Source organism: Barbus barbus (assembly GCF_936440315.1).
Source record: "Barbus barbus genome assembly, chromosome: 25".
Lineage (NCBI taxonomy): Eukaryota > Metazoa > Chordata > Actinopteri > Cypriniformes > Cyprinidae > Barbus > Barbus barbus.
Genome location: NC_136753.1, coordinates 17238954 through 17266728, shown reverse-complemented (window position 1 = coordinate 17266728; position 27775 = coordinate 17238954). Strand labels below are relative to the sequence as shown.

Here is a 27775-nt window from a genome sequence, read left to right as displayed (position 1 = left end):
TTTTACAATTTGAATTAACCCTGGCAGCTTTCTCGATGGAAATGTCATCATTTAGAGAGCAGTTGCAAAGAAATGCATGCAATGATTTGACAGCAAATATATCTTTGGTTGCCCGGGGTGTTTACTGTCTTCGCTGTAAGACTTTGTGGATCATGTTTTTCTTTAGTGTGAGTTTACCAGTTTGCACACAAATGCATATTTGCATGAAGAAAAAATTTGGCCATGAATACCCAGGGCTTTGATCAGCCAAACTTTAGGCTTCCAATGGTGTTACGTTGTATAATCTGACAGAAACCGCATCGATGACATTTTCAGACTGCTGATTCAAACGCATTTCTGTCTCGTTCTCTATGCTTGTTGTTGGCAGAGAATTTAAGGAGAATGCAAAGCGAGTGTGTTATTTTTCTTCACCCATTTCCCATGAACATGTGCATGCAAACCTGACTGAAACGAAGGTATTACAGAAATAATTGACGGCAATTGAGGTACAGTTATTCCCACAAGTTGTTTTTGCAGTTATTACATTTGTAGGCAAATGTTTCACCATGTTACTGCTATATTCACCAACATCCAAAGTTTTAGGCCTATTAAGCCAATCTGACACAGATTTAAAATGTAAAATTTCTTAAAATGGAGAGAAATGGCCTGCTAGAGGCATCCTAACTACTCACCACATACTTTATTTGTGCATAACTTAATTCCAAAAGTAGGAAAAGATACAATCTTATAATAATATAGCTATAACATTTAAAGTAATATATAAAATGTGTTGGAGTGATTTGCTAAAGGCAGAATGATACAGTAAAACCATGTTATTTCCGATTACAGCTCTGATATGTGAAAATCTCACATTGTGACACCATATTTAACTTTATCTTAAACTCTGTTTGTTGGACTGCTTCATTGTTAGGATTTTTATCGTTTATTACGCCTGTCTTTCACAGGGGTGGGAATCGCAGGGTACCTCACGATACGATACGAATCACGATACATGGCTCACGATACGATAATATCACCAATACAGTGATTCTGTGATAATCGATATATTGCTAGACAATCCTATAACGATACATCAGATATCTGTACAAATAGGGGTGGACAATATGGCAAAAATATCATCACGAAATATCACGATTTTATCACAATTCTTTGTCATGTTGGTTTTGCTATTTTGTCTGAGCAGTACAGCCAAACTAATTTCCCTATTATAAAGACAAAGCCTTTCAAGGTTACAAAATATAAAAAAGAATGGTGGATATTTAGGCCAAAGTGGGCGAAGATAAAAATCTTTTATCATTATTTTATATTTGTTATTAAAGAATAAGAACAAAGATACACATAATATACAAATAAAACAAACAGTGCTTTATTTTTCAGGTACAATAGGTGTATTTAGCAGGAGCATTCAAGAAATTGAATGAACAAATATAAAAATAAAACACTATATAGATTGATTCATCTTAAAGCAACTGTATAATTTCTTTCAGTCGAGTAGGGAGTTGTTTTTTTCTCTCTTTGTGTTTTGTTGTTTTAACATTTAAAGAATAAAAATGGTAGCAATGGTAATAATAATGGTATAATATATATATATATATATATATATATATATATATATATATATATATATATATATATATATATATATATTAGTATTAAAACCTGGTTCTGTTTTTGGCCTGCCATTACGCTCGTATTTCTTCTTCACTGTGAATTACAATTTCCGTTCATCTGACCATTCGCAATCTGAGAAGCGTCACCACAAGAAGTCTGGAGGTAACTTTACTGCCGCTCTGGTAAGTCAAAGTGGTAAACAGCCACAGTGTAGGTATGAATTTAGATCTTTTGTATGTTTAAAAACAATATTGATACTTGGTGCCAGAGTTTCGATATAGTCTTGCGGCCGGAAATATCGCAATAAATCGGAACATCGATTTATTGTCCCACCCCTAGTTCTTCAGCTTGTTGGATTGGTTAGGAAGCTGTATGTTAATTTTTAAATACTTCTAAATGCAAACGCTGATTGCTAACTGTTAAAGCAATACAGCTGTTGTAATATAGCTATTTTTTAAATATTGTGTCTAAAATATTGTAGATAATAATTAGTAGATAAAGTTTTTGTATTACATGATTTTAATGTCTTTTTAAGTATTTGAATGTTTTAAGTCTAACTTTAAAACCAGCAAAGTTTTTAGTTCCTGTTTTAGCACAGTGGATGATTGACAGGTGAGTAGGCAGTCCTTCACTGTTGGCTAGGGGGCAGATCAGGGTTGATAAGTGTTTACACTACAAATGCAGTGTGGTCACATTTTTGAATACATGAGAATGTTGAGTGATTGCATCACAAACATTTTGTACCCCAGTTATACTTGTATTTAGCACCGAACACTTATGATCAGATCACCCAAAATGAAAGCCAAGTACAAACAGAATCTTAACCTTATATTGAAGTGAGAGCTTGTAGCATAGTAGCTTGTGAGTGTAATAGACTTTGGCAGGCCTGTGGGTATCAGAGGCCCTTCTCCCTCACTGATGCTGTCTGTAACCAAGCCCCTGTGTCCATCTGAGCGTGTTCACTACGCACCCTGAGTTCACATCCGGCAGGCAGCCAACAGAGCCTTTGTCCTCTGGACTGAAGCGAACAGCAGGATCCTGCTCTGTCTTACTGATCCGAGAATAACCAGAGATAAGCAGTGATCCCAGACTGGAATGATTCTCCCTGATCATTGGAATGTGCTTCCCCTTGTAGGCCTTGGACTGGGTTTTCATTTAGAAGTTTTATGCATTCAGGATTAAAGTTTTGTGTTTTAGGCCATGTGTGTTAGCTTTGAGGTACTACTTTGTACTAGCATACTCCTTAAAGTTTAGATTTGGCAAATATACATTTAAAATTAGAATTTTCATTCAGGAAAACAGACCAAAAATACTCACTCATCCTGAACTACGTTGTTTTTTTCCACCCCAGTGATGAAGAACAGAGCTGCATATCCATGTAATACACCTTTAGAGCAACCCCGGGGTTTGGTCTGTTCATGAAACTTGAAGTTTTACAACACAGAGCACATGTGTACAGTAATTCAAGGTAGTGTCGGTCAGTGTTCCTGTGAAAGATGCTGCATTCTTCAGTGATAGCCCTACAAAAGTTCCTCTATGAGCCATTGCCACCCTGTCTCCTGGCCCTGTCACCACCGTATGACAAGCGTCTCAGTGCCATCAGGGCAGAAGAAAGACAAATGTATATAGTCAAACAGTTTATCCCAGTAACAGAAGCAGAGCATTATGGAAACAGCAGAAAAAAAATCAAATGACTCATTTGTATATTTGGTAATAAGTGCTTCAAATTGAGTGTCTTTCTTGATTTGCTTCCACAAACCTGGCAGACTTTGACAAACCCAGGAAGTATGTAACATCAAAAAATAAAACAAAAAACAACAACATGATTTTGTTTCCCAACAGACTGATTAAAATCTGTACAAAATGACTTTTGGAGGTTGCATAATCTGCAATCTGATTTGACCTTGTGATTTTCAGGAGTGCTTTCCAGTTTTATGTGCAACATGAATATGTCACTGAGCAGACTGTCGACTGTCAGCTCTGACTGAGAATAGCTGTTTTCATTCTTGAAGGAACTACTTTAGCCAGTACTTTATTCAGTCACATTTCATATAACTTAAATGAAAAGTTTAAGCGCATAAAGTAAGCACGTTTGAGTTTCCATTTACCATATGTGGATGTGCTCTGTGCATTTGCATTGATCAATGTTTATAAATCTGTTCATCATATTATTTCAAAGGGTATTTCAAAGGGGTTTTACAGTACAGATTTACAGTAGCAAACTGTATTTGATTTACAGTTGCAAACTGTATTGTTTTACAGTAAATTACTGTAAAAAATCCAATTAATCTGTATACAACTGTCTTCCTCGGACGCACGCGGTGCGGTGCTAATCAACAAAAGACAAAATAGAACCCATTATATATACTATCTACAGTGAATGCGGACAGTAAAGTGATGCCCCGGTATATTTCTGACATACAGATATACTCCAAGTGCTCACGATGTTTCTAACATGAAGCACAAACGGATTTACCAATCATTACAAGCGATGTAACACATCCAGTGTAGTCAGTCCCAAGCTGTTGCGACGTTGTAGATATGGTGTAAGGCAAATCTTGTCAATCCAAATGTAAGAAATTCTGAAAAAATAAAACAACCTCAATATATTGGCACCAAAGAGGCCATTACAGCAAATACAGTAGTGTACAGCATTTTTAAAAAACACAGTAAATCTCTGTATGTTGGGTCTGACAACACAGAAAATTCCCATGATGCAAAGGGTATTACAGTTATTTACTGTAAAGGGAATTTGCAGTATTATACTGGGTGACTTTACACCTCCAGAGTGAGGAAAAGGGCTAAGAAAGTCACTCTGGACCCCTCACACCCAGCTCACTCTCTCTTTGTACTGTTGCCCTCTGGCCGGCGCTACAGATCACTGAGCACCAGAACAGCCAGACACAAGAACAGTTTTTTCCCCCAGGCCGTATCCCACCTTAACAACACATAACACACCCCGGTACTGTACATCTGTAAATAACCCATCAAACCTTCATCTGTACATAGGACACATGCACATTCACAGTTCTGTCTATGGTCAAGTCTCTTTTCTGTATATTTTTATTTTTATTACTATTGTTATTCTTAATTATTGTATATTCTCTTCATTAGTGTTCTTTATCACCTTAATTATATGTTGTCTGCACTATGTTTGTACTTTCTGTACTGGTAGCTCATAACACCAAGACAAATTCCTTGTGTGTGCAAACACACTTGGCAATAAAGCTCTTTCTGATTCTGATTCTGATTCTGATATACAGTAAATAACTGTAGAAATTACAGAAATGTCTAACAGTGTATGTAGGGTCAGAAAGCTCTTGGATTTAATCAAAAATATCTTAATTTGTGTTCCGAAGATGAAGGTCTAAAGGGTTTTGAACGTAATTAATGACAATTTTCATTTTTGGGTGAATTATCTCTTAAAGATATTCTGCGTTTTCAGGACATGGATTAAAATATTTTGTTTCTTTTGCAATCTCTTTCTGAACTTTTTGAAGCGTCAAAGTTTTGGTGGAATAAACTTTCAATGAAGGGTCTAAAATCTCTTAGATTTAAAAAATGTAATTTGTTTAACTTTGAAGGTAAACAAAAGTGAACCTTTTAAATTTTGCTTATATAGAAAAGGGGGCTGAGGTTAAAAAAAATGTGGGAAAAAATACCCTCCCAAAGGAAATTTACAATGTATAGATTCACGTTTTCTGTTACTTGAATAATGGTTAGCTTTGCTTCTCCCAGTAGTCTTTCTGCTAAAACTGTGGTGTTTCAGGTTTGCTTTTTCAAGTGTCTTAACACAAATATCGTCATTATTTTTATGAATCTAACCTGAAAGACTTCAAAGGAATTGTCCAGGTGAACAAGGTCAATGGAATTCAGTATGTACACATGAGCTCACATTTTAATATAATGCAAAATGGGAGAGTGCTAGGACCACCCTTGATCTGCTATACGAGTTTTCATTCAGTTTGACTCTCCCAAGTGATGTGGTTGAATTAATGCAATCAAAGCAATAAGAATGACGTTTTCTGAATAAAAAAAGCAGATCGCTAGTTTATAAGGAGAGGTCTGTTTGCTTAAGTTAGATGGTGCTGAAATGTTGGCTTTCACAAGCCTGTGGACACAGTTTGATTGCCTTCTTCCCGTAAACTCATACTGAGTCTATGAGATGTTTGATCTGAGTTACGTATTCTATGTGGAAAAAGAGATTTGTCCTTCAGTCCAGGCAGAAATCCCATCTTCTACCATGCTGTTTGTCTTCTGGTCAGTGTTTGCTCTCCAGTCCATGAGGTTTTCTCACCTCACTTGCATCATATTTAGCCATTCTCAGTTCAAAAGCTTTAGATGAAGAACATTACAAGGGTGTTATTATGGCTGCAGGTGCCAGATATGTTGGCGTGTGTCTGACTGTGTTGGCAGTGTTGAAGGAGAATGGGCACAGAGGGCAGCTAAGCCCGACTTAGCCCAGACCATATGTGGGTGTTGTGGTTTGAAGTGGTTTGGAAGTTGGAAAGTTACACCACCGTGAGTGCCAGGGTAGCCAGCCCACAGTCCAGGTCTTGCAACATTACCCACATGTAGCACGATAATTAAAAACACAGCACAAAATTCCTTGTTGTTGCCATTTGATCACACCTGTGTGTGATAAAAATGCTGGAGTCCAAGATGGAGAATATGTATGGATGTGTCTGAATACATTTATGGATTGACACTTCTGAAAGATTTCATATGGAGGCTTTGTTTTTTGGTTCAGGTTTGCTGTACCAAGAAACTCTAATCGTTTAGTGCTTTGATCTGCTAATAGCTCAGATTTATAAGTTGTCAAATGGTATTTCTATTTAACAAGACCCAGGTTTGAGGTCTTGCAGTTAGACTTTCATCTTAAGTGGATGACATCTTTGCAAAATTCAAACATTTGGCCAAAAATAAGTATTTTGCACAGGGAAAACTGACACCATTGCTGTTTAATGTTAAATAGTTTATTTGTTTTATGATTTATGAATAATGAACAGTCTGTATTGTTCAGTAACTACTTTGTTTGGTTAGTAGACTCGTACGATACCAAAATCCAAAATATGTTAGTCCAAATCTCACACTAATGAAAAAGTTCTGTGGTACTATTGTTTTTTGGGGGTATTTTTGAAACACAATTGGATTACCATGGTATATATTGAAAGTACCATGATATTACATTCTAATATCATTGGTGTACCTCAGCAGCATCCCTTTAAAGCAAGCCATTTCACTTTGGTGGCCATTTTGTTGACAGATTTTCTATGCAGGTGAGATGAATAGAAGTACTGGTCCTATCTGTTTTTGAATATGGAAAGACCAAATCTCAAAACCATTTTATTTTAGAGTTACATGTCAGAGGTTTCCCTTCATTATTTGCTGCCTTTAAACCAGCACTGCATTGGAAAGTCCATCTGTTGGGGCTCTTGATGATCTGGTTCTAGGCAGACCCTGCCAGTGTAGCAGGAAATGAAGCGGTGTCTCCATCGTCCCTCATAGATGGATGAGTTCCGGGAATGTCAGACAGCGCTGTGGACTCCAAGACCCTCTGCTTTTTTTTCCAAACTTCTCTCCCTCCTCCTCCCCTTTTTATGCTTTTCCAGCGAGTTGTGAATTGTGCTCAGTGTTTGATGCTCACACTTCACCACTGACAAACAGACATCGCTCATCTCCTAAATTTTAACACTCCTCGAGAGGAAAGATTAGAGGCTCTCTCATGTTTACCTCCATAGCTCTCAGAAGCTGGATTGCCTGCTGCCTTATTTTTAGTCAGAAGAGTATAAAAGTCTTTCTCTTCTCTCTGAATGTTGCAATGGTGCAAATAAGATCATTAACTACATCTGGAACCTCAGTGCGAGGACTTGATAACGAGGCAAGATGGATGAAGATTGTCGCTTCTTGAATCTAATGAATGCTGCTCTACACTAAAGACTTTAAGAATTTTTGTTGACAGTTTTGATGTTGTTTTCAGTTTTTCACTTTTGCCAATTAAGTTCTCACTTAGTTTGATGTAGCCTACACTTTTGAAACCTACTCTTCATAAAAATAAAACTTAACAATAAGCATTTTTCTGCTGTAGTTTAGATTTGTACTTGCACTGCCAATATTTTACTGTCCATATTTTAATATTTTATATTATTTTGATAATATTTTAATGTTTTAATTAATATATATTTTACATTTCATATAAGTGATTGCTAAATTATTTATATTTTAAAATATTTGTTTAATATATTTTAGATACATTTTATTTATATATTATATTTGTATTATTTTCATTGTTTTTTTGCAGCATTTTAATTTGTCAAATAAATAATTTGTAATTTAAATTTTTCTTATATTATATTATATTCCAAACAATTTAAATTTCACTTTATAAATTTTATATATATATATGAAACAATTAAGTGATCAACTAACGTAAGATGTAGTGACAACACAGCTTTCTCCTATTTTCTATAGCTTACCACTTTTTACACAGGTATACCTTCTTATGCGCTGTGCATATTGGATCTTGTATAAGGCTGCGGCAATGGCTGTACGCAGAAATTCAAGGTAATAAAACACTCGGCCTCTCAACTGTTGTCATTGTTATTTGGGCCCCCTTCACATGTGGAAACCATTATATCCTGTCTGCTGGACTGAAAAAAAACAGGGCTGCCGCGATTTGGAGATCTGCAAGAGAATCCGCTCTGTGACCCGGTCTCTCAACGGGCCCCTCAGTGTTTGCACAAAGAGGTTTTGTTATTGTAGGACCCCAGGCTCTGTCGGCCCCTCCACCGACACTCAGTCTCTCTCTCGGTGGAGGGGCGGCCTATAACATAAGTTCAGCCCAGAGTGGATCAAGAACACACTGGCATAAGGTGTGCTGTCTCTGTAGGTGATTTATCTACACATTGTAATTTGAGTGAGGCTCGACGTATCTCCAAGTTTATCCAGTATATAGATGCTGGATGTATTAAAATATTATTTTATAGTAATGCCACACTTTTTTCCCTCAAGAAGACATCAGTCATCAGACTAGGCTGAACTGCACATGGTCCAAGATTTGAAATTATATGAATGCAGTGTTTTGTCTGTGCTTGTAATGCGTAACTGTGGAAACCAAAGTCATTTTTGCTCCAGCCTTACACAGTGTCATTACATCAGTTCTGATGGTCAGATAAGTTTGAGAAGTTTTGGTATTAAAGAGCTATTAAAATAACTTATGCTCCATTAACCTGATAACTCTGTGAGATTATAAATGCAGTCCACCCTTATATGCTCACATGTGGAACTCATTTTACACTCACTCTCTTCCCCTCCACCCAACCCCCTCACAAACACACACACACACTTCAGTTTATTCACTGCTAATGTGAAACATGCCAGCCGCACTTCAGTATCTAAGATTTTTTTTTTTTTTCTCAAACATTATTGATAAATGTATGCAAGAAAAACGTACAAGTTACAATATGTCTGACAAATATCTAACTTTTGACATTTTTAAACTGGACATTTTCTTGGCTGTTTGTTGTAAGAACCAGTTTTATTAAGAGTTTGGTAATAAAATGAAATTATTATTATTATTGGTCTTACTCTCATGTATAATTTGATTAGGTATGCCAGAATAAAGAAACCTACATGCATTTGTTGGGACAGAAAACAGAGGACAAAAAATTAATAATGCTAAATTAAAATAGAAAGTATTAAATATTGTTATTTAATTTAAAGTGTAAATAACCTTGATTGCTTTTTCACTTGATACATTTTAAATCTAATGGCAACAATGGCTGTTTGGTTGAAATTGTTTCGCTTATAATAATAAAAAAAAGCATATATATATATATATATATATATATTAGAGCAGCTACATATATATCAATATAATTATCGAATATGTTTTCAGAGATGTAATATTGATTTAATTTATAGTTCTTAATCCCATATAGTTATATTTCTTAATCCTAGATGTTATTGAATGATATTCAAAAACCATGGTATTTGCAGTATATATTGTCCAATACACTGCAATAGCACCATGGTACTCGTTCGTCAGTGAGGAATCAAAATTTGAGTTGCTCGGTGGTTAAATCTATAGTGCGTTTTCAGTAATCATTTGTCAATTAATGTTACATTCAAATTGCTTTTTGGTTCTTGCCAGTGTGTATATTAAGCATTTCCGCATATTCGGATGCAGATGCAGAGTGCTGCCTTGTCTCTGGCTCATCCTTAGAAACTGGGAGAGGGTGAGAGGGAGATGGAGAAAAAACACATCAGAGGGCAGGGAAGGATGCCTCACTCTAGAGCAGAAGTCTTTGTAGTGCAATGAGCACATTGCTTCTGAGAGTTTGAGTGTGGGGGAGGGGGGAAGGGGGTGAGCGGGGTACCTGCGGCAGGAAATCGCAATAGCATCCCAGACTGGCTTCTGTTGTCTGGCCTTTCATCTTCTCTGTTTGTACCCAGTTTCCCCTGTCGCTGCCGCAGCAACTAGGTGTTGTCAGCTGCAGTGAGGAAATATGGGATTTCAAGTCAGATTGTCAGTTACTCTCATCAAACACATTTATTGGAAGGCAATTTTCAGTACGCCTACATCCATAAAAAAACAAACAGTCCAGCAAATAATTGAAAATAAAATTACATGCAAGAGATAAATGAAGGTCATAATGATTTCATTGGGACGTTTGAGCATGTAAAAAATTTAAATCAGAGTTACTACTGTATAAAAAGTACAGTTGATTTGAGTTTTAGAACATTTATACACAATGAGGTAAAAATACAAGAAGTTATAGTGCTAATGATATTTAATATAATTTCCTTGTTTTTATTGTGAAATGGTACACATGGATTTGCAGCCACGAATTTGCTTTAGATGACATATTTGTTTTTGATTACAGCAATCAGGGTTGCCAGGTCTGTGAAACAAAACCAGCCCAATTGAATTGAAACTAGCCCAATAGTGCTTTTCCCGCGGTTCTCCCCTCTGACGGGGGTCCTGTCTATTGTAATCATGTTCTGGGGGGTGAGGGGAGATCGCTTTAACCTGCAGCAACAGGGTAAAAGTAGCCAAATTTCATGATAAAACCACTGACACGGCAACCCTGGCAGCAATAGATATCTTAAAATGAAAGTTTTATTATTTACTCACCCTCATGTTGTTCCAAACCTTACAGGACTTTCCTTTTTCTGTAGAAAAACTAAATAAAATATTTGGTAATATGTCTCAGTTGTTCGGTCCATAAAATAAAATTCAGTGGTCCAATATGCTTTGTTTTGTTACAATGTTGAAGAATATTTAAACTGTTTTGTCCATACAATGAAAGCTCATATATGTCATATTTCCTTATTGTATTTTATATCCCTCATGACTGATGAACAATCTTGAAGTCAACTTAAAATGATAATGCTAAATAACTTATTTTATTGAATTTAATTATTGTTCTAATCTTTAAAATGTAATCACTTGCTTTTCCTCTGAAACAACATATCTTGTTCAATGACATCACTTGGATAGTCACCACATGGTCAAATATTTGTTTTAGCAAACTCTCATTCATTGTGACCTTATTATTTTATCTAACGCCCACTTTTGCTCTTCAAATAAGTAACAGATGAATAAAATTATGTCCTGACCTATATTTTTTTGTTCATTATGTTTATGATTTGCAAAAGCCAATTTGCCTTGACTTACCTTAGATCAAAAACGCATTACTGCTCTTTAACCTATATCTTTACTGCAGTGTTAAGGGAGGGTCAGTCCAATGATTTAGACCTTGTAGGCCTAAATAGAGGATTACGGCACCTTTTCTGCTCATTGCGTTGTGTGAGCACACCCTTTCACTTCCTTGTACAATCCCAAATTAATGAGGATTAGCTGGATGGGCTCTGGCCTTTGAAGATGACTGAATTGCTAATAGGTTTATCCCCCTCCATCGCACCATTTTAATGGAAATGCTGCCGAGCATCAACGCTGCGGCTCCAGTGTTATTCCGCTCCCACAGCGCATCAGCTGTTTCCTCAACCAATGCCTGGAAACTTTACGGAAGAGAGTGTGCAGTTAAAATCCAATAAACTCATCTGTGCCCATTAGCTTTGTGCAACTGCTACGAGGTATGCAGAGAATGACGGAGCACTTTTCTGTTTGTGTATTATGGACATGACTTATGGTTTTCATTCCTTAGGTGGAGGCAATAATTGTTAAGTGGCTGCTTTTAGGTTGAGGGAGATGGCAATCTTGATATAATAAACCACCCTGCGGAGGGCTTGGCTTTAGTCGATCTCCCATGCCGTACCTCTGTTAAAGGGAGTGCCAGAGCCTTGACAAGCCTGGATCAAAGACAGCATGAGGTTCAGTCATTCCAGACATCTATTCAACTGCAGTCAAGATTAACCCTGGGGTTGACAAGATTAATAACCGCCCTGGACACCAAATTCTGAGCCAAAGCAGCTGCACATAGGCCTCTTTGTCCCCACTCAGTTGAACTGCGGTATGTTATTTCTTACAATCCTATAGCTTGTCATTAATTTTAATGTCAGCTTGTCTGTGAGGATTAGACAGTGGATAGTCCAAACTTGGAGAGGGCTTGAAGAGTCCTGTCGATTTGTAAAGTTCAGGCACTGAGTATTGTTGGTGGCATAGCTTGATGCTACTCTATTTCTTTCTGTTGTTGCAGGGCTACAGACCAAGACTAAAGTGGTCACAGATGTGACTAAACAATTGCAACAATAATTTAAATTCAAATCACCGCTGGTGACAGTTGAGAAATCGTTCCTAGCCATACTGGCCTAGAAAATCGCAACTTTTCATTTTCTGTCAGTCTTAGTACACAATGTAACTACAGAAGAGTCAAGTTTTAAATAGGAAAAATATCAAAACTCTTTGGTCATTTTTGAGCGAGATGCTAACGGTCTAATCAGATTCAATGATCTATGCTAAGCTACGCTAAAAGTGCTACCGCCAGATCCAGAGATCGTCTGAATGGATTCGAAAACGGTAAAACTCAACTGTTTAACTCTTGGGGAGATGGAAAATGAGCCTATTTTCAAAAAAAGTGGAGTGTTCCTTTTAAGAAACATTCACATACACAAAACATTCAATTCTTTTACAAAACACAGTCACTGTTTAGTGCGGTTGAATCGACTGTAAGGGAAACTTTGTTTAGGTGAAATGCTGGAACCATAATAGTGTTGCACCCTGTGTTTTTTTTTTTATCAGTTTTCTTACCTCAAAGACCTTCCTCTCAAGAGTTTTCACGTTTGTTGAGAGGGCTCTCAAGTTACAAGCTGCGAAATTCCTCTTTGGCCTGGGTAAAGCTGTGAAAGCCATTGGAGCAGTTCGAAAAACAAACACACCACCCCGGGGAAAGACCTGTGCTATTTGGTGCCCGGTGTGCTATTTGTTTTTGTGCCTGCGTTTATTTTACAAGAATGGTCTGAAATGACAAGTTTCTTCTTTCACTTAGATTTCCACAGCTTCTGTGTCTGGAGCTTTATTCACAAAGGTGGGGCTCATCCATACATCACCCACAGTTTGTTTTGCTTTTTATAAACTTGCGCTCGTGATGAAATTCCAGGCCTTAGGTGAGTGCGGACATGTGCCCATTTCATCATCTTTAATGTGGGTGACCACCCTGACCTCAGACACATTACACACTGACTAAAAGAGTTTCTTTTCTTCTTAAGTGTTGAAGATCATCAGTCTTCCTGATGGTGAGGGATTTTTGGATGGGATGGGAATCCATCAAGTTGTTATGACACATTCCTCAGCGATATTCCGTGTCAGGATTGCCATAGTAATGAGGCGCACAAAAAGCAAATATCGTCATTGAGAGGAACTGTTGAGCATGAAGGCTATTTTTGAAGGTTTACAATGGTAAGGTGTAGACATAGAAAGATTTAATCTTCCATAGCTCATTAAGCCCGGAATTGGGAGGCTTACACGAAACATCTGCAGTCTTATTTAAGCAAATGTTTGGTGAGCTTTTGTGCAGTAAGTAATGTAGTTGTTGGCTTTAGATGTTTATCTAGTGTTTGCGTCTACGATGAGCATCATGTTGGCAAAACATGTGGTGCAATTTTACATTTAGGTAAAAGGTACTGGATGAAACTTGAAATCCACCTGAAACCTGTGATATCTGGAAACTTCTCTTGGAATTTTGCCACCAAAGAAATTACCCGTTGTACTTTCAGTAATAAGGAGATCACAGTTTTGAAAGAAAAATATAATTAGTATAATTATCATCAGTTATTCACATAAGCATAATGTTTGAAGGGAAGCTACTTTGAACCTGTAGCTTGCTAAACTAAAAGCTACGGTAATACTTTAGTATAGGGACCAATTCTCACTATTAACCGGGGCCAGCTCCAGGCATGGGCAGGGTTGGCCTGAGGCCACCAAAATGACTGTCTTGCCCACCCAATCAGAATTAAATAAAGACTGTGTTAATTTTTTTTGTGCAGTGTTCAAAACCAATCTGAAGCGGACTATATTTTGAGAAGTTTAAGATATAGCTGGAGACTGCCCCAACAATCATAAAATAACTTGCAGGAAAATTTCAGCATTTTGCTTTTATTAGCTGAAAGCAAGGCGTGCTGAATTCACACAGACGCTGACAACAAGCGAAAATAGGCACAAATATTTGCGCGCTATCACAGGGAGTTTAATACATGAATATGTATAGACTACCACTGAAATTACCTGAGCAGCTGAAAAACCCGCTCATTCATTAACGTGCATTCACTGCATCGACAGGGCAAGAACATAATATAAGCGTCTAAAATGCATGTAGGCTATACAGTTGAGTTGAAAGCTCCCTTTTGACTTGATGTTAATGCTGAATGCACCCAGGATATCTGCCAGACCACCCTTCTACAGCTGTCAAGAACCGGGCCTGCTATTAACTAGTTGCTTATTAGCATGCCTATTGTTAAAGGGTTACTCCACTCCAAAATGAAAATTTTGTCATTAATCACTTACCCCCATGTCGTTCCAGACCCGTAAAATCGTTCGTCTTCGGAACACAGTTTAAGATATTTTGGATGAAAACCGGGAGGCTTGTGACTGTCCCATTGACCGAATCAATCCGAATTTCAATCTGAATTTTATGATACGACGAGAATACTTCTTGTATGCAAAGAAAATAAAAATAGCAACTTTTTTTCAACAATTCGTCTGCTCTCCGTCTCTCCGCATCAGTGTGCCGCCATTTCGGAGATTATCCACTGAACGCAAACTGTGTACGCTCTTCTGTATCAGCTGCAACACAAGGATGCGCTATTTTACATTATTTGAATTTGAACGAAAATTGCGCATCCTTGTGTTGCGGCTTTAACATATTGTCTGTTTATTAGTACTTACAAAACACATATTCTGCATGACTTTATATTCTACATCCCTAATCCTATATACCTAATACCTAAACTTAACCACTTCCATACTAGCTATTAATAAGCAGAAAATTAGGAGTTTATTGAGGCAAAAGGCATAGTTAATTGTTTGTTAATAGCAAGAAGTAGACCTGAAAATAAAGTGTGACCAAAGTGACTCATAATATATTTCATAATTGAAATATAAAACATGTACAGTCTAATTTGTATAACTGAGTTGAAAACCTTGTGGTGAATATTTTTAGTGAAATGTTTCACAATAAATGGAAATACTATCAGTAATATGGAAATACTGAATCAGTGCGTTTCAGTTTGTCAATCAGTGAGTTGTTTTTAATTGATTCTTTCAAATGAACTGATTTACTGTAGAATGAATCAGACTTTTGAGAGAGAATGGTTAGCAACAGCTCACTTTGCTGTGAAGACAGTGTAACCTTAAAAACCTTTGTTGTGCTGCATCTTGGAAAAACGTAGCTCATTAACACAACTGAGCTACTGTCTATCACACTACTGAAAAATTACCAGAAAAGTCATTAACCAAAAGTCCTGGTGCATACGGATAACATTCTGCCAGATATTCTATCTGCCATTGCCATTTTCTTTCTTGTTTCAGTCTAGGCAGCTCTTTACTTTCATTTGTCAGCTTTCAGCAACTCTTCTTTCCTCTTTTCCACACAGAGAATCTACAACTCCTTTGTGTACACGGAGAAGACTTCAAATGGTGAAACAGAGGTGCAGCAGGTGAGTTACCCATCATCATCCCTTGATACTGAGTGAGTGCTCTCTCTCTGTGTGTGTGTGTGTGTGTGTGTGTGTGTGTGTGTGTGGTCTAGAGGGGCAAAGGACACCCATTAAAATTCTGCAGTTGCTGTCTGCTGTCTTTGAAGCCATCTTTGTGCTTTCTACTGCTGAAACACTAATTCCAACCTCTATTGACTGCACCGTGTCCCTCCCTAACAAGCTCTAAAGAAATGAGAAGATGGTTGCTCATGCTTTAGCTCTTTCTAACGTAAATGCTTTTGGCCCATGATCAAAACTGTCTGATTAGAAACCATTTTAAAACTCTGCAGTATTAGGAGAAGAGCTTGTTCAATTACAAACATGCCTGTCTGTCAGTATGGATAACAATTAACAGAACGATACAGGAAAATTATTTGTATTACACCCATGGCATACATGTCTATTTGAAGTCTAAGTTATGTTGTCATTGTTTTCAAGGTTTAATGCTGAAATTGTGAGTACACACTATTTCAAAATGTATAATGGTTACATAAAGGAAAGTTAGTTTTAAACAACCAAATTGTAATAATTATTTTAACTGATGTTTTAAATGTCTGCTATTAAGATTTAAGATTTCTTTTCTTTTCTTTCTTTCTTTTTCTTTTTTCCCACTATCAAATCAAATGATTGTGCATCACACCGAAGTATAATAACCAATATTAGATGCATTATACCTTCATAAGTTTTAATATTGTTTGAGGAGATTGTTTGTGATGCACAACATGTTTTATTTGTGCAAGATATTTACTGTAAATATGAAGGATTGTGAAAGCTACCTTTGATCTTTGGACATCCTTCAGAGATTGTACAAGGTTCTTGCTTGAATTGATCAAGAACTACTTAATTACAAATAATTTATAGTTAAAAAAATTCCCAATACCCTGTTGGACTTTGATCTGCTCAAAATCACTATTTTATTTATTTATTTATTGCTCAAATTCGACTTATTCATTATTGTTATTATTCAAATTCAATTGAATTTTTGTAACGCATTCATAAACTACTACTTACAGCCCTTATGAAGCTATATTCTACAAGACAAAGCAATAATAGAAATTATTTACATAAATTATCACAAAATATTGTGTCCGTTGCCTCCGTGAGAATCAGTAAGTTGTAGTTTTTGTCTATATAGTCCATATATTTATGTAGACTCTCAAACTAAATACACTATTTTTATGATTTCTTCTTTTTTTCATTTTTATATGATTACCTCAAAAATATATTATTATTTGGTGAGGTACATTAATGAGCATAACTGCGTATACAGTGTGTGCATACGTATCATCTCAGCTAAAAGAAAAATAATAATTTAGGCCACAGTTACCATTGAATATCATTTCAGTACTTTTCCATCTGAAACTGTGGGAATGCATTTCTTTTCTCCGTCAGTTATAAGACAGTAAGCCTGTCATGCACTAGTGTGATTTATTCTTGCCATGGGCCTCTCCCTCTTGCCTACTCCAGCTTCTCTTTTTGCTTTAAGGCATAAAGAGCTTTCAATGTTAATACACTCTTTTCTGACCAGCCTCAAAACAAATCCGCATGAGTGGCAGCAACTGAGCTCGTACCCTATGAATGTGTTTCTCAGCGACACACACACGCCCTGAGCAAGAACGGACAGGTTGTTACTCTTCACTTGGGTTTCGGTGCCAGGAGAAGCCCTTTTGTGTGAATTATTCCTGTACGCTGTCTCTCTCTCTCGTTCCTCTCACCTGCAGCTATTTACCGGCTGCTGGTGAGAGATTAAGCCGATCGCTGGCAGGTTTTCCTAGTGACACCTCGACAGCTAATTGCCAAACAGAGTTTTTGGGGGTAGACGCTGATAAACCGTTCTGCCTGCTGAGGCAACCGAGACCTGAACGTGTTTGATTATGAAGTGACTCAGGCTTTGTCATGCTATAATGCTGTTTTGTTGTTTCTCATTAATTGGCTGTAAACTGGATGTACTTGTATAAAAAGGGAAGGAAATGTAGACAAAGAATTAAAATTATTACTCCACTATTTTGGATCTTGCCGCTGGTGTAGTTGACTAAGCTAAGTAGATTCAGACTTATTGAAGTGTTACATTTAAGAGGAACATGTGAAACACCTTTTCCGCTGATCAAATTCAGTCAAGCAGGGCTCCAGACAAAAAAATAGAGTAAGGAGCCATTGGCTCCTATAAAAGAAAAACGTAGGCGCCAAATTATTTTTTTAGGTGCCACAGAATAAAAGTGGTTTATTTTATTATTATCATTTTATTTTTCCCCCCTATTTTAACATTTAAATCATTTTGTCATGCGTTTATGTCTTATCTTTTCTAGGCTTTATCAGCATTTTAATCCATCTTGTAGATGATCAGGTCGACCGGGGGACTAAGGTTCACTTAAAGTGTGAATTAAATGTCGTTTACAACTTGAAATATACAGTCACAAAGAATGAATAGAGTGCAGTGCATCCTATAAATGTTGTCACGTCTTTCACACATTCAGTCTGTTTTTCTTCATTAGTAAAATGCAATTTTATAGGAGGAGTTGAATCATGTACAACAGAATAAGTAAAAATATTAATATGCAACAGCGCATAAATATAGCAAAACGCTCCTCTTTATAGTTATTTTTCTAGCTGACTGATGAGTTTATGGACACTGAGTGGTTATTCTGAGGTAAATGTATTACAATGCAATGTTTAAAAGCTTTATACATTTCCTCAGTTTGAAACACTGAATGAGCTTTTACATAAAACATTTCAGTAGGTTGTACTATAGTTGTACTATACTATATTTCTTATTGCCTACCTTTTGATCATGTTCATTTCATACTATAGTAGTAAATCGAAATATATAATGGGTTCACTTGCTGCTTTAACTGAGGTGCTAAAGAGATCGCGCCTGAGCATTAAGTGCGATACTCTCCGCTCGCGCGATCCGGACGCATACAGGGACCGTGTGGACGCGGGGTACTGGTGTTTATATTATCACCTTTCAGGTCTCTCTCACTGCGTTCAGCAGACTGTGTGCGGCAGAGACGAGGACTGTTTGAAACTCTTTTCCAGTAAAACTTTGATGCGCATCGTCTTATGTAAGTTTAATACGTGAACATAACAAAAGATGTGAGCGCAAAACAATCGGGAAAAAAGTCCTTTCATGCAAATTATATATAGTCGCCAGTGGCGACCTCAGCAAAAACTTCACTCGCAAATTAATATTTTTGGTCGCAAATGCGACCATTTTAGTCGCAGTTTGGAGCCCTGTCAAGCCATTTTCACATACTCACATACTACTTCGTGTTAAAATGATTGACTTAATATACAGCAATAAGTGTACACAAATGTGTGAAATTTAGAAATTAATCATTTTATTTTTATATTATTTTGTGGTATGGTAATGCAGCCTAAATACGGTCTATTCTTAGCTCTGAAATCTGCATTAAATTGACCTAGTTTTAGTTTCTGTGTAATAGAGCTTTTTCAGTTTGTTGTCCTAAAATCAGAAAGAGAATTAGCATATTCAAGAATTTCTAATTTGTTGAAGAATAAAGAATATGGAAATGATAATGATTGTTAATTTGAGGAAAATGAAATCTGTTCATTTTTGTTCTGCAACACAAATAATCGAGTCATACCTCAGAATTTTAAACCATTGTGTGTTCTTGAAAGTATAAAAATATAAAATCAAGCATGTAACCTCATGTCTTGGTCTCATTAAGTGGTTTTAACCAGACATTATTTTACTCCACCTCAAAAAACCTTCTAAAACCCATTAGAATTTGTGATATTCGAACAGCTTTGATTGCCATTAGTCTGCGAGAGAAAAAAAAAAGAAGAAAAACATTATATTCATTCATTGATTTACAATTATGGCGTCAAGTCTTGCACTGTTAAAAAAAAAATACGGTAAAAAATTAATTTACAGTAAAATACCAGCAGCTGTGGTTGCCAGAACTTTACCATAAAAAATATGGTAGCAAATGTTTAGGATTTACAGACTTAAATTCACTGTAAAAACATGTATTTCATTAACTAATATAATGTTAATATACCAACCTATTGAAGTACTAATATCTGTTTTGAAGTATTGTAATAAACTGATAACCACCAAAAATAGGTGATTGATGAGAAAGTCACATGATGAATGAAAGCTCATCACAAGCACCTATGTACTATGTACACGCACACATGGTAATGAAGGCCTGGCACTGCCATTTGTGATAGTTGAAAAGGCACCCCAGTGGAAAACGGCACCAATTAGGATCATGTCCATGTCTTGTAGGTACACAAAGACAAAGAAAGCCTGTCTTCTCTTAATGTCACCATTTTAATGAGCTAGGGCACAGACCTTGTGAAATACCCAAACTAATTTTCACACAGTATGTCATTAAGTATTTACGAATTAGATCATTTCTTTGACATTAACTGTAGCTTGTGTGTTTCATTTTTTTTTTTTAAATGTAGTTGATATTGTGGATTGAGCGCAATAACCTTAAATGATCTTCCAGCTCTCTTTCAAGGCTTGAAAGTTTGATTAGATTCTACAAAATTAGATACAAGGTTAGATAGTGTTATTTTCTGTCTGAAGTGGGAATGTTTCCCTTGGATTGTGAACTTGAAAGAACAACATTGAAGTTTACCAGTAATGGCTGAAACAGGCAGCTTATTGGATGTTCACGGTTAATGGGCCATGGTACATTTCTCCAATCCAGTACTTGGAGGAAGAGATTTATAATTAGATTTTTCCTTAAAATTCAAGTCCTATGTAAAGTTGTTGTTAATGCAAGAGTTAGTGCTTTGAATGTGTGCATGCATGTTTTGGTTTACTAAAACATCTGGTGAAAAGAAATTGGCACGTGTCAGTAATTTGGAGAAACTCTGCTGCTCTAGTTAATAACTTTCTCCAGGGAGCTCCAGTCTGCAACGGGTAAACCAGAATTCACAGAAACATGGTTAATCAGCCGTAACTCCTTCACACAAGTGCAGTATAGATCCAAAGCTAAAACAACATCCCAGTTTTCTGAAACCTCTTTTGGTTTATGAACTCAGTTTTCCCTTATAGCACCAAACCATTTTCCCAATGCCTGTGGCACTGCAGCAGCTGACAATGCATGTCTAATGGTGATCGATTGCTAGTCTCCAAGGTTAGTTCAAGCTCTCTTTGATGTAGAGTGCAGGACTAGATTTGAGAAGCGAATTAATCTCAGCTTATTTCACAGGACTAATGGAAAGGGAGTTCTCAAACAAGAAGCGTGTATATCAAAGCGATATTTTATTAATTTATGATATGTTTATAAGAAGGACAGTATTGCATTCAAGTGGTCAACTCAAACCAAAGGCACCTAAATGAAAATTCTCAAACATTTCAGTCTATACTTCTAATGTGGACACACTGGAAAACTGAAAATAGATTAATTATTGTTTAAATTAAATTCATAGTATGCACTGTTCCCTCTAAGCCTTCTTCTGCCGCAGCCGCGCAGAGAAATAATGTGCTGCGCACACGCAAAAAGATGAGTTGGGAAGCCAATAGATTGAATTCTAGTAAAAGCAAAATAATCGCAATGCTCGGGTAAACCGCTATAGAGCTGCTGCTGCTGCTACAGAGTTAGAACCGATGAATGCAGTTTACAGGTTTCATAGAAAGAATGATGTGCGCCAAATGAGTCGCTGTAGAAACTGAATACTTCAATGTTTGCAGACGAAATAGCTCAAATCGAGAGCCAACGCAAACGCAGTGACGTGAAATAAAACGTCCTCATGTATTAAAGAAGAGTGGCTTGATTAAGTGCTGGAAATAGCGGATGATGGGCAAAGAACGGTAACAAAACTCTTGAGACATTTACAGAGTCATACACGGGTGTATTGTGCAAACTACACTTCATAGGGATGTTTATATATAAGAATTCACATGTTCAAGTTTTTTGAAAATATTTAGCTTACAGATCTCAGTTTAAATGCTTTGAATGCTTCAGTTTGTTTTGATATTATATTATGTTTAGGGCTGCCACTAACGACTATTTTTATTTCGATTAATCTAACGACTAATTTTTCGGAAAAAAATCAACAATTTTACTTCAAAATATTTTATTAAACCAAATGAAATCCAAATTTCTATGAAATCCTTTTTTAAAGCAAAAGTGAAGTGCAACAGAGTACAAGAAGCAAGTGTCCATCTCATAGTCCAAATCACTGAAATCAAAGTTCAGTATTATAGTGTAAGAAAGACAACATATCCACATGTTCTAGTCTACTAATAATACAATTATAATCAAAAAACACTTTTTAAAGGAGTATTTACCAGAAATATTATTTACCTGAATTTATTTAGGTGAAAAATGTAAATGTGCAGTATTTCTTAAAAAAATACTTATTTTTTTTATAAAATCAATTAATTGGAGATGCTTTTTATTATTAAAATTTAATGGAACAATTAAAATAGAATCCATAAAATAATGGAAAACAGAATTTGGTAAAGATAAAACTGTAAAACTCAATTAATTAGACAGGCTTTTTGATCAAATTTAACAAAACTGAATTTGGAAATAAAACGGATTTCATAGGGCCCTATAATTATTTTTTATTTTTTTTTGTGGTAATAAAAATGGATTTAAGTGAACAATAGCTTTTAAAATGACAAAGTACATATATAATAGCAATGATGCAATAATAATTAGTTCAAATAAAGTATCAAAAGCAAGAAATCATATGGTTTTATTGAACTAAACTGTTAAAATACATAATGAATTAAAAACAATAGTTAATGTAGATTACGCGTTACAACAAAGGCCTGCAGGGGCGCCAACGGCCTGATGATTATTTTTACACATTACTGTTTAATATTGACCAAGCACCATTTAATTCAAAAGTACACGTAATCTTTAATATTTGGCCATTTCTTTAGGACAGAAAGGCTACAGCCGCTGTAATTAAACGAATATGTGGACATCAAACCGTGTAAACTCAGACTGAGGGTTTGAGCTTTTATTTTGAAATCGTGATGTATTCTCCTGTGTTTGTGTAGATTTATAAATGATTTACCTCACAAATCTGATGAAATGGCGCATGTTGTGTTCCCAGATGAATGCTATATTAAACCCAAACTCACAACAGCATGCAGAGATGAGTTTGAGACGCTCCACATGTAAATGATAACAGTTTCTGTGGAGCTACTGTGAATGGAGCCGCTGTGAGACGCACGTGCTTAACTACACGCATGGAAATAATTAAATTAAATTAAAAAACTCATCCCGCCCCTCCACACGCACACCCCTCCCCTCTGTGCTACCTGATCCCTCCCACCGGGAAACGACCTGAACAACGTCACTCAGTCAAGCAGGAGTAAACATGGAAAATAGCTCAGAGGCACACGTTTGAGGTCACGCACACGCAAGATTAGCAACACATGCAATGTTCTATCGGCTCGAACAGAAAACCGCTAACGTTAGGCCTACTGAAATAGTCAAGCACTTCAAGAAATATAATTACTTTGACCCGTGATAGGCGATGCTGAACGGCTAACATTCCAATGCCGACCGGTAGCATGATCATGTTGTCAGACTGATAAAAAGCTATTTATGTAATACACCACACCATAAAAGTATAAATAAATGCTTACCTGCTCAACAAAAAGTCAGCCATGTCAGCGTCGGTTTTAAGTCCAAGGTTTCTCTGAAGCTTCCTCCAACGGGCAATGGTGGACCCTATATTGATTCGGCTTTGAGTCCGGCGTTCTTCACATTTTTTTTTAATCTCTGCTCTTTCCTCAATTGACTTTCTCTTTCTTCCAACCTTGACTGTTGGGGCGAGCAGGGGCTGTTTGCTGCTGTCTGTTTGTTGGTTTTTCTCCATTGCTGAGTTGATGCTGCCTACTTTCGCGCGAAATTTCATGTCGCAGGAGGGGGCGGGGTGGGGTGCGGTGGGTGGAGACGCGAGTGGAGCAGGGGATTGGATGAGAGCAGTTAACCAATGTAAGCTGTCCGGCCGGACAGCTTACATTGGTCAATTTCTCTGCGGGTGTACACCCAATAGAGTGAATGGATTTTTTTCATTCTTTTTTCTCTTCATATTATTAGGATTGTACTGTAGAACCATAACCAGCATCTAAACGAGGTTATTAATAATGAACAATCTTTGAAATCGTAGACCATAGCTTTAAAGCGCATATACTGTGTGAACTGCATCGCATATAATTATTTCATTCAATCATAGCGTTTGCGAATTCACAATTATGCTTAATAATGATTTTTAAATGGGTTTAATATATCATGCAGCCTTGGAAAATAGTCTAATAATGTGTTTTATGCATTCTCATCCGTGAAATGCGCCACTGCCGGTATTTTGCCGGTTAGTCGACGCGAGCAAAATGAAGTCGACGGACTAGTTGCGACGAATCGCGACAGCCCTAATTATGTTATGTTACGTTAGGCCTATATCATAAACCTAAGAAATAACTGACCTTGTTTTTTAAATGGATTCTCTTATGCTTATCAAGGCTATATTTATTTGATCAAAATACAGAAAAAACAGTAATATTGTTAAAAATTATTGCCATTTCTAATATTGGATTCCTGTTTTAATATACTTTAAAATATAATTTATTTCTGTGATCAAAGCTGAATTTTCAGCATCATTACTCCAGTCTTCAGTGTCACATGATCCTTCAGAAATCATTCTAATATACTGATTTATTATCAGTGTTGAAACTGTTGTGCTGCTTAATTGTTTTTGGAACCTGTGATATTTTTTTCTTTGATTCTTTGAATACAAAGTTAAAAAGAACAGCATTTATAGCTTTTCTAACAATAGTAAAAGTCTTTACTGTCACCTTTTATCCATTTAACACATCCTTGCTGAATAAAAGTATTACTTTCTTAAAAAATAAAAAAACAAAAATTGACTGACCCCAAACTTTTGAATAGTAGTGCATATTGAAACACAAAATTTCAATTTTGAATAAACACTGTTCTTTTTAACTTTTTATTTATCAAAGAATCCTGAATAATTATCACAGGTCCCAAAAAATACTAAGCAGCAAAACAGTTTCAACACTGATAATAAATCAGCATATTAGAATGATTTCTGAAGGGTCATGTGACACTGAAGACTGAAGTAATGATGCTGAAAATTCAGTTTTGCTTCGGAGGAATAAATTATATTTTAAAGTATATTAAAATAGAAAACCTTTATTTTAAATTGCAATACTATTTCAAATAGATACAGCATTAATGAGCATAAGATACTTCTTTAAAAACTTTAATAATCCCAAACTTTTGAACTGCAGTGTATTATACTGTAAAAAATGTTTTCTCAGGTAACCTAAAATGTACATCATTTAGTTAAAATCAAGGGACAAATCAAATAAAAATAGCACATTAAAGTTAAAAGTTTGGATATTCTTCAGAATATTTTTGTTTGTCTTTAAAAGAATAAAGGAACTCTTACAGGTTTGGAAGAAGTTTTTTCATTTTGGGTGAACTAAACTGAACCCCAATATAGGAGTTAATGTACTTATCAGGGAGACAATATTGAAATTTGGTATGCATAGATATTAATACATATGTTTTTGTTTTCAGCTAGCAAAAAAAATCCGTGAGAAGTTCAACCGGTATCTGGATGTGGTGAACAGGAACAAGCAGGTGGTGGAAGCCTCTTACACAGCCCACCTCACATCCCCTCTCACAGCCATCCAGGACTGCTGCACCATCCCTCCCTCCATGATGGAGTGAGTACTCGTTTATTACTCCTTTTTTTCCTCCACAGCACCTTTAAGTGCATTTAAAGCATGTTAAATCTGTGTGAATCTGATGCGTCATCGTACTTTATTTGTTTCACTGATTTTACTGTGTGCGTGTGCTATGGGTGTGACTAAGCTTATGTGAATGAAGAACACATTTTTAAATGCCACAAATATTGTGTTTAAATCACTGAAAGGCAATGATAAGTTAGCTTAGTTGTCAGACTGCTCTTTCAAACCTAATCTCTCTCCCTCATTGGATTTTTTGCTGTATCTTTTGTCTGCTTTGGGTCTTAACTGTCCCTCCCTTCTGTCTGTCTGACTGACTCGGTCTCGCTCACACACGTTCATATATTTGACTCTACTTCTATGAATTTTCATCTTCTCTGCAACCCTTTATCTCTGTCTGAAGGATGTTCTCCGTCGTCCGTTGACCTTCTCAGTTATGTCTTTTTCATCCTTTATCGGTTCATATTTTTCCTTCTTGCATCCCTTCACTATCATTTGACATTTTAAAGGTTCTGCTGGTTATACAAATGAATTATGAAGTTATTTTTCCTCTACATTTACTTTGTGTTCAGTATGCCTCAGCTCCATCAAGAGAGAAGCCACGTTTCTGCATACTTTGGCAAAAATCGAATTAGGTAATAGATTAGATTAGAAAAAGGCTCCTACAGTCATGGGAAACATGGATTCATTTAAAAATGTTTAAACTGTGACCAGACCAGGTAGTGGAAATTAATTAAAATATAAATATACATTTTACACTGCCGTTTAAAGTTGTTGTTTTGTTATGTTTTTTTGGAAGAAATTAATAATTTTATTCAGTAAGGATGCGTTAAATTGATCTTGATATTTCTATTCATCAAAGAATCTTTCAAATATTTTTTTTTTAGCACCCCCCCCCCCCCCCCCCCCCCCCCCCCCAAGTCAGAACCAAGTCAGCATATTAAAATGATTTCTGAAGGATCATGTGACTCTGAAGACTGGAGGCTTCTGAAAAATTCAGCTTTGTCATCACAGGAATATATTAAATAAAATGTTTTAAAACGGAAAACAGATGTTTTGAATTGAAATAATATTTCACAATATTACTGTTTTTTATTATACATTGGCTAGAATTTGCTCGCTATCTTTGTCACTTTTTTTAATCTTTAGCTTTTTCCTTTTAAGATTAAGTTTGTGATGGTCAAAAAAAAAAAACATGCAGAAAATGTGCAGTTCTCAAAGGACTGTTTTGGAAAATGTCTCTGTCCCCGAGGCACAGAAACATCTTTTACGATGTGTTGAAGGGAAGTAAAATTATAGTAGGCGTTGAGAAGACTGCAAATAGAAGTTTACTTCAGGTTTTCCAGGATGTCATCCAGTGTCCAGTGTCAAAGTCAAAGCATTGTTAGTATCACCCGAGGCTTGATGAAAAAGCATAAAAGAGCTAGCTATGAGCTGCTTTATCTTACAAGACAACACTTGGTTGTATTTATGAATGAATCATTTGGCTTGGCACACACCTGCCCAATCAGCTCATCGATGTTCATCTAAACCGCCTCTTCAAGTTTTCTCAACAATGGAATGTATTATACACTTCCTTGATATTGTAATGTTACATCCTGTTTGTGGGTTTTTAAAAAGCCTTTCATTATGACAGCATTATGTACATTTTTCTAAACTGTAGAAGTGAACAGTACTCTCGTCAAGTAGGTTTACAATGCTGTACAAAAAATCGTATTGAAAAGTCGTGATCCGGACAGATCAGTGATCTCTAGAAAAGTTGTTTTATTTTGCGTGAGCGTGAGGGTGGTCTACCCTTATGCTGGCCAGCACGTTGAGATCTTGTGACTTGCCTTGTCCAATCAAAGTTGTTCTTCAGTTAACTCCGTGGCCACCTTGGTAATGTTTTCTATGCAAAAAATAGGCATTTTAGTGTAGCTTCTATGTACTTGCTTGGGGAACATTTCCAAAACATTTCCAAACAGCTCCAAAATGTTTGTCAGGATTTTGTTTTAGTAATATAGTTAAAGGCAACCTGAGGACATTGGTTTCATAAGGTTAATTGACATTACAAAATTTTATGTAAAGGCAGTATAAGCATCAAGAATAAACCAAAATATTAAAATAAAAGATAACATCACACTTTTATGGAAGCGCCTTTTCCACAATTTAATAAAAAATAAAAAAGGTCATTTAGGACTTTCTCACAATTTTGACTTTTTTGAGCTTATATCTCACGATTTATACTTTTTCTCACAATTCTGAGAAAAAAATTATATTTCTTAATTGCAACATATTTGTGATTCTTTTTTCTTC

General features: G+C 36.2%; 1 protein-coding gene across 1 annotated transcript in view; it reads left to right on the top strand.

Annotated features, from left to right (window-relative positions):
• LOC306844654 (VWFA and cache domain-containing protein 1) overlaps window positions 1-27775 on the top strand; it is a 79856-nt gene that overhangs the window by 12505 nt on the left and 39576 nt on the right. Inside the window, exons 2-3 of the mRNA XM_079376944.1 lie at window positions 15664-15726; window positions 25311-25459. Coding sequence (XP_079233070.1) covers window positions 15664-15726; window positions 25311-25459 — 212 coding nt within the window. The remainder of the gene's footprint in view (window positions 1-15663; window positions 15727-25310; window positions 25460-27775) is intronic.